At 40.3% G+C, this 8,509-nt stretch overlaps 1 protein-coding gene across 2 annotated transcripts; it reads right to left on the reverse strand.

Annotated features, from left to right (window-relative positions):
• Window positions 1-207: 207 nt before the first annotated feature.
• Window positions 208-8,067, reverse strand: LOC108430900 (MICOS complex subunit MIC27). 2 transcript variants are annotated; one of them, XM_017703714.1, is made up of 9 exons: window positions 7,983-8,067; window positions 7,499-7,600; window positions 6,877-6,999; window positions 4,551-4,605; window positions 4,362-4,460; window positions 4,138-4,229; window positions 3,945-4,028; window positions 2,915-3,242; window positions 208-863 (listed from the first exon to the last, which is right to left on the reverse strand). In XM_017703714.1, the coding sequence occupies exons 1-9, from the start codon at window positions 7,992-7,994 to the stop codon at window positions 775-777; spliced, it is 984 nt and encodes a 327-aa protein (XP_017559203.1). In that variant the 5' UTR covers window positions 7,995-8,067; the 3' UTR covers window positions 208-774. The 2 variants fall into 2 exon arrangements, with proteins under 2 accessions (XP_017559203.1, XP_017559202.1); XM_017703713.1 differs by having other exon boundaries at window positions 3,933-4,028.
• Between the last annotated feature and the right edge of the window lie 442 nt (window positions 8,068-8,509).

The following is an 8,509-nucleotide window of genomic DNA, read 5'->3' on the forward strand; positions in this document are numbered from 1 at the left end:
TGATTGGAACACCTGAATTCAATGATTTGGACGGATGAATTAATACTTTTGGAAATATAGTGTATTTTCAAGCTCTAAATTGTCTGTTTAAGTATTGCAAACACAGCAATGCAAACACCATATCAAATTAGCAAGATCTTGTAAGTCTTAAAGACACCGTTTTCAAAAATAAAAGTGGGCACAATTCAAGAAATAATTCAGATTCAATACTTTATAACTCCGTATGTCTTCACTTTCATAAAGAAACAATATGGAGTCATACTATACTGTGATATTTTATTTACTGTATATACATGTTCAGTGGAGCTCCTTCGAGAGCCGGCGTCCCCTCCACAAGGCAAACCCAAATTTTTTGGCACAATTCTTTGTCAGTGGCAGAATAAACTTCACACGTACAAACCCCAAGTAACTTGTCTTGACTTGTCTCTTCAGAAACAAATTGGACACCTCATTGGGATTTCAACAAAAGTGACACAGGATCACTCACAAAATTGTACACCAGTAAGTACTTCATTGCAACATATAAAATAATATTTGTCAAATTTAGTGCAATTTCAACAATTAAAAATAATCTAGTCAACTTTCAGATGCATGTCATTCTAACAGATGACAATGTCTGCAGCAAGAGACTGTCATCCAAATCCTCAAATATCAGTACTGCTTGTTATTTCAGCCATTTGAATCTTCAATAAATTACTTCCCAATCAAGTATCTAAAGCCTGTCTACATAATGAGTGGATGGATACACGTCATCTTTCCTTTGCTCTCACTGTTTTAGCTGCGTGTGCTATAAAGGTCAGCGTCCTCTGGGTTAGACTGTCCAAAGTCCATCAGCTTAAGATCTACTCCAGGGATCTTCTTCTCTGCAAAAACATAAGAAAACAATGTAATACTGCCAGAACATGTCAGGAAATAGTATAAACATTGAGCAATAAACAGCATTCATCAGGGTATTCAGCCAATCATAACAAAATGGATAGTTCCAGTTAAAAAAAAAAAAAAAGTGACTGTCTGACATATATTCGAAATACAGTACTCTATACATACATACAGGGTGGGCCATTGATATGGATACAACCAAATAAAATGGGAATGGTTGGTGATATTAACTTCCTGTTTGTGGCACATTAGTATTTGGGTGGGGGAAAACTTTTCAAGATGGGTGGTGACCATGGTGGCCATTTTGAAGTTGGCCATTTTGGATCCAACTTTAGTTTTTTCAATGGGAAGAGGGTTATGTGACATCAAACTTATTGAGAATTTCACAAGAAAAACAATGGTGTGCTTGACCAATCCCCTTTGGAAGCTGGCACGTTCCCAAGTTTTTCCAGCAAGATGGTGCACCACCACATTATGGGTGTCAGGTCCGAGCATTCCTAGATGAACAGTTTACTGGAAAGTGGACTGGTCGTGGTGGGCCAGTTGAACGACCCCCAAGGTCTCCCGATCTGACCCACTTAGACTTTTATCTTTGGGGTCATCTGAAGGCAATTGTCTATGCTGTGAAGAGATGTGCAGCACCTGAAACTACGGACACTGGAAACCTGTGCTAGCATTTCTTCTGCGGTGTTGCTATCAGTGTGTGAAGAGGGTTGCATTGACAATCCACCACAATGGCCAGCACTTTGAACACATTTTATAAGTGGTCAGAAACTTGTAAATAACTCATGAAAGAATAAAAAGTTACATTAAAACCAAGCACACCATTGTTTTTCTTGTGAAATTCTCAATAAGTTTGATGTGTCACATGACCCTTTTCCCACTGAAAAAATTAAAAGTTGGATGCAAAATGGCTGACTTCAAAATGGCCACCATGGTCACCACCCATCTTGAAAAGTTTTCCCCCACCCATATACTAATGTCTTGGCCCGGAAAAGGATGGCATGCCCACTCCAGGTAAGGGGAAAGGACCTGCCCCAGGTGGAGGAGTTTAAGTATCTTGGGGTCTTGTTGACGAGTCACAGGAAGAGGGATCGTGAGATCGGCCGTAGGCTGGGACAGGTGGCAGCAGTAATGCGGTCACTGTACCGGACTGTAGTGGTGAAGAGGGAGTTGAGCCAAAAGGCGAAGCTCTCTGTTTACTGGTCGATCTACATCCCAACCCTCACCTATGGTCATGAGCTGTGGGTAATGACCGAAAGAACGAGATCGCGATTACAAGCGGCGTCGGGTGGCAGGCTACACGCTATGCGACAGAGTGAGGAGCTCGGTCATCCGGAAGAGTGAGGAGCTCGGTCATCTCGATCTGATGCCCCCTGGACGCCTCCTGGTGGGGGTGTTCCAGGCATGGCCTACCGGGACAAGACCCCGGGGTCACCCTAGGACCCGCTGGAGGGATTATGTCTCCAAGTTGGGGTCCCCGGGAATGAACTGGAGGAAGTTGCGGGGGACAGGGTCATCTAGGATTCTCTGCTCTCCCAACTGCTACCGCGACCCTGTCTGGACTAGCGGTCAATGATGATGATGATGATGAACTAATGTACCACAAACAGGAAGTTAATATCACCAACCATTCCCATTTTATTTGGGTGTATCCATATCATTGGCCCACCCTGTACATACATACATACACACACACCACCATCAGCTGAATTCTGTATTATGGTGCCAAAATATAAATAATAATAATAATAATAATAATAATAATAATTTGTTGAGCAGAGCCCATAGCCTGTTAAAAAAACTACACTGCCTGGCAGAAGAACTGTTTATTGTGACAGACATTAAATCATTTATTGAACATCAATGCTTTTTAATGTTGTATTTTGTAGGCAGTTTATAAAACAGATATTTCACCCCAAGGGGCTTTTAGGCTCTCGGCTTAGTTAGAAACCGAACACAAATGCAGGCCCTGCCATGGTTTATTGCTTCATGTTTGGTATTATGTTGTTAAAGAATGGCTTTAAACAGTTACCTGTGGTAGCTTTGCTTTCTGTTGTGGTTTGTACGGATGGCATCTCTAGTTTGCTCTCATCAGTTTGAGAAGAAGATAAGGAAGAGGTCTTTTCTTCATCAGCCACTATGAGTTCATCCTTTGCAGAGGGAACAAAGTGTTCTGTCTCAGAGGCTTGTGCAAGGACAGGGACTGAAAGTGGGACAGGAGCAGCCTGTGCTTCAGGCATGGGAGTCATGCTGGGCTTAGTTGGGGGAGGAAACTCTTGGGAACTTTCTTCTGTTCCTGAAGCCTCAACTTCTTCTGTTGCTGTTGAAGCCTTGGCCACAGTTTCAGGCGATGGTATTGCCTTAAGGGTGCAAAAAATATAGGTGAATAAAGGTGACTGACCACAAAGGACCAAATGTTTATTTAGAGGTGACATAGTTTAAATGTCTCTCTGTTGATATGGTGGTGATTTTTTTGGGACAACAAAGGAACAATCCAATCACAAATTGCATGTTAAGTCTCTTTTTCACTGTAGGATCAAATGGTTCATGCGAATGATTACAGTCCCCACATGCTAAAGCAGGACTTGGAGGCACCCAAGAAAAATGACAGGAAGTGACGCTGTGGTCCAGAAAGGGTATGTGTAGTAAATGGGCAACAGTTTTTGTTGTTGCTTGGTATGATGTGCTATTACAAAAGGGCCATAACTATAAAAAACAATCAGTGCATAGCCAAGTGTTCAAGCTCTCATCCATTAAATTGTACTTTACTAGCTATGGTTTGTATGCACTTGGTGTCAAACTGAGCAGCCATTACTCCAAGAGTGCTGTATGGCCCTACAGAGAAACAGAGGCTATACATAGAATTTATGATGGAAATCACTAGAATATCACCAGAGAGCACAGACACATTTTAGAAAGAGCAAGTTTTGTGATACACAGCAGTGAAGCTACTGGATTTATTATGCAAGCAAAAGATCCTTTAATACATTCACATGACCTGAAGACCAATACATCAATGCAAAAAAAAGATAATGTGTACATGTGTGTACCACTGAACTGACTGGCACAGCTGCAGGTGACTTCCATAGTGATGCCACAGTTGAGCTTGTCCAATGAGAGGCTGCATAAATTGTCTTTGCACTCACCTGACAAACAAGAACACAACACAAAGTAAATTTAACAGACCTCGAACATTACCAACTACTAGGGGCCACAGAACAGCTGTATAACAAAAGCACTAGTTTAGCACTTCACCTTCAGGATGGATATGGTCTGTATAGGGTAACACACAGCAAACCCTGCTGTGGCCAAACTGAAGGGAAACACCAGTCTCTTCATGCGTGAACCTGAACACCCAGCCACCCCCCGCCCCCCGCCCCCAAAAAAAGAAGAGAAAAACATTCAGTGCAGATTCTGTTTTTCAAACATATGTGTAAAAAATATAAAAATTCTGCATGATTTACAATCATTTGACTCACCTTTTCTTGCAAGAACCATACCAGCCAGGCCAGACAAAGTGATAACAGCAACTCTGGGGATGAATCCAGAGGGAGGATCTTTAAGGAAGTGGTAGATATCTGTGAAGGAACACAAAAAGTGACAAATTTTAAGCTTTTTTAGTTCAATGCACATGGGAAATAAATAACCAGACTGAGTTTCTTGCTCACCTTCACCTCCATGGTAGAGATTCACACCTGTTACTTTAGCTGATACAAAAATACTCTGAATAAACAAAAAGCCACAAATGTTAAAGGACTAAAGCAAAATGCACATTTTCATGAATCAATGTTTTCATCCAACAAAATTTTTTCCCCACTCCTAGAATGGCAGTAATGCTAATTAACTAACTAAAAACTAAAAATAAAACTAACTAACTAAAAATAAAAAAACATCAGGTGCCAAACTGTGTTTACAGTTGCAAGAAAAACTATGTGAACCCTTTGGGATTGCTTGGATTTCTGCATACATTGGTGATTAAATATGTTCTGATCCTCACCCAAGTCACAACAATAGACAAACACAGTCTGGTTAAACTAATACTGTACAAAAAAATTGTTTTCATGTTTTTATTGAACACAACATGTGAACATTCACAGCGCAGGGTGGAAATGTATGTGCACCCCTAGGCTTATGACCTCTCCAAGAGCTAATTGGAGCCAGGAGTCAGCCAACCTGCAGTCCAATCAATGTGATGAGACTGGACATGTTGGTTAAAGCTGCCCTACCCTATAAAAAACACACACCAGTTTTGAGTTTGCTGTTTTCAAGAAGAATTGCCTGATGTGAACCATGCCTTGCACAAAACCTACGTTCAAAAATTGTTGACTTGCATGAAGCTGGAAAGGGTTACAAAAGTATCTCTAAAAACCTTGATGTTCATGTGTCCATGGTAAGACAGACTGTTTACAAATGGAGAGTTCAGCACTGTTGCTACTCTCCCTAGGTGTGGTCGTCTGTAAAGATGACTGCAAGAGTACAGTGCAGAATGCTTAATGAGATGAAGAAGAATCCTAGAGAATAAGTAAAACATTAAACAAGAATGGAGTTCATGGGACACCACGGAGGAAGCTACTTCTGTCCAAAACAAGGAAAAAAAAACAAACAAACAAACAAAAAAAAACAATGCTGCATGTTTGCAAAAGAGCACCTGGATGTTTCGCAGCACTACTGGCAAAATATTCTATGGACAGATTAAACCAAAATTTAGTTGTTTGGAAGGAACACACAACGCTATGTGTGGAGAAAAAAAGGTACAACACACCAACATCAAAACCTCATCCTAACTGTGAAATATGGTGGAGGGGGCATCATGGTTTGGGGCTGCTTTGTTGCGTCAGGGCCTGGACGGATTGCAGTCATCAATGTAAAAAATGAATTCCCAAGTTTATCAAGACATTTTGCAGGAAAACTTAAGACCATCTGTCCGCCAACTGAAGCTCAAGAGGCTGGGTGATGCAACAGCACAACGACCCAAAACATAGAAGTAAATCAACAACAGAATGGCTTCAACAACCCGATTGAGATGCTGTGGCATGACCTCAAGAGAGCTATTCACACCAGACATCCCAAGAATATTGATGAACTGAAACAGTTTTGTAAAGAGGAACGGTCCAAAACTCCTCCTGACTGTTGTGCAGGTCTGATCTGCAACTACAGCAAATGTTTGGTTGAGGTTTTTGCTGCCAAACGAGGTTCAACCAGTTATTAAATCCAATAATCCAATAATATTAAATCCAATAAATCCAATAATAACTGGTTCAAATACTTTTCCACCCTGCACTGTGAACGTTCACGTGTTGTGTTCAATAAAAACATGAAAACATAATTTTTTTTGTGCGGTATTAGTTTAAACAGACTGTGTTTGTCTAATGTTGTGACTTAGATGAAGATCAGAACACATTTAATGACCATTTTATGCAGAAATCCAAGTAATCCCAAAGGGTTCACATAGTTTTTCTTGCAACTGTAACCACTGCATTGGCATTTCCACTTAGTGTAAAAACTGAAATGTTCCATCCATGTATTTTAAGTGTACCTTAGCATATAAAATAAAAGGAAATGTCAATTTCCCTTTTTTAAGGGAGACAAATAAACAATTGTGATTTTAAATGGTAAACTGACAGAAATGCCTGAAGCTAATTGAGGCAATCATACAATATAAAATGTGGCCATAAAATTAAACAAAACAGCACTGGAAAACTGCTTTTATCAGAGGTGTTTTCTGAGCATGGCACAGGAAGTTTTCACTTGTACAGAGATGATAAAAACATTTTTATTCATTTTTTTTTTAGCAACACAGCAGTTGTTCACTTGGATTCAATTTGACAGCTGGGTGGAAACTTTGCTAATGATTGACAATGGAGAAGAAATGCACTTTCTGCAGTCAGGCCAAATGTCTTTGACGAACAAGACTGATTTGACAGATTATATTTTTAGGAATTGTTTTTCACCTATTATGTGGGACTGCACAGTTAAAAAGTATAGTGTTCATACTTTAATATTCTGCATATAGGACTGCAGACTTCCCCGGACTTTACCAAGACCGCTCTGTAGAGCTCCTGGCTGTTCCTCCACGTATTGCAGCCTTTTTTGTGGCTCAATGGAGTAGATTGAGAGCTGTGAGGAAAAGTGAAAAGAAAAAAAAACAAGGTCAAATACTGATAAGATGGAGACAAACATTTCTGAAACTAGACATTACAAAGACTAACAATCAAAAACATTCGTCCTATATTCACTTGTATCTTTATCAGAAATACCTTGTACGTCCACCTTGCTGACAGAGTAAACTTGTGTATTCAAAAGACCCCATAATCGGTTAACAATGCGGTGTCAGATATGTCAAACTGAATGACAGTGAAGGGTGTAGTATTCCTTAATCCTGCTCTTGGGGTTCCACAACACTGCAGTTTCAACAATTCCCTGTCTCAACACCCCTGAACCAACTAATGAAGGGCTTGATAATGAGTTGGATCAGGACGTGATAAGGAAGTTAGTAAGAGGAGGTACAGAGTAGCAAGCGCACAATTCATCCACAGTGCAACGTCTCGCTATTAGAGGCGGCAATCATCCACCTCCAAAATCAATGAATGGGTGCACTTCCATTGCTTTTCAATACCTCTTGAGGTGAGAACATACGTTCCGTTTTTGCTTCTCTCACGGCATAAACCCGGATCGAGGCAAAGCCAAGAACTGCTGGGACAGCCACCACTTTGATAACCTGAGGACAAGATTTACAAGGATTTTAAAAGAGGAGCGTTTTGACGCCTAAAAGAGTTTCAGATTCTGAGCAAAGTTAAAAGAGCCTGCAGCTAACTGTTGCTGCCCGTCAATAAAAACGATCCACCTGTAGCTCCACAAACTTTCAGTGAATTGAGCAGAAAAAAAACAAGTATGAATTTAGCAGTTAAGAAGAAATGTATGAGCAGAAATGACAGCTACAACTAACTAAGCAGCTAGCTTTAGCTAACTTGTGCGCCTTTTTTGCTTCATGCCGAGTTATATCAGCTGGGTGAGCAACTTCTTAATCTATAGCACGGATGTATTCACACATACTAAACATGTGGCTGAGGTGTTATTTTATGTTAAACAGAATTTCTCACCTTGGACGACATAGCACCATTAGCCTGAGCTGTCTCCTCCAAAGAGCTATTTACCTTCTCTTTTTCACGCGTGTCGCAGACTGCAATGAACGGCGCCTTACTGACACCTACAGGAGGATTCTCTCATTTCAAGGACCATGTCCTACGATTTTTTACGATATATATTTTTTATATATTCTTTTTATATATGCTCTTTCAGCTAAGCTCAGTTCAATATTTATATTGTGCTTTTTAAAACAGATGTTATGACAAAGCAACTTTAGTAAGCTAACAACACTCAGAGGAGCCAGATGCGCTGCTCTTAGTTCACTATGTCAGTTTTAAGGACAAAGGGAACTAGCTAGTTTATAGCACCGGTTTAGTTTTAATTATCAACACAGGATTGTGGAATTAACTAAATCAAGCCCTTAGATCATAGGGTCATTAGCTCTGAGGACACGTAAGCTCTTAAGGCTTCCAGTTCTTAGGACTTGCAGTTTTGTAACTCATTACAATTCGATACTGAAGGTCCAGAGGCATGTGGTGGT

This window comes from Pygocentrus nattereri, chromosome 8, assembly GCF_015220715.1.
Source record: "Pygocentrus nattereri isolate fPygNat1 chromosome 8, fPygNat1.pri, whole genome shotgun sequence".
Classification (NCBI taxonomy): Eukaryota; Metazoa; Chordata; class Actinopteri; order Characiformes; family Serrasalmidae; genus Pygocentrus; species Pygocentrus nattereri.

What these genes read in the sequence shown, in the direction of transcription:
- LOC108430900 (XM_017703713.1), bottom strand. An exon ending in TCTCTACCATGGAGGTGAAG is followed by an intron (nt 4,461 to 4,550) that starts GTGAGCAAGAAA and finishes GTTCCTTCACAG; the next exon opens with ATATCTACCACTTCCTTAAA. An exon ending in AGACCATATCCATCCTGAAG is followed by an intron (nt 4,029 to 4,137) that starts GTGAAGTGCTAA and finishes CTTGTTTGTCAG; the next exon opens with GTGAGTGCAAAGACAATTTA.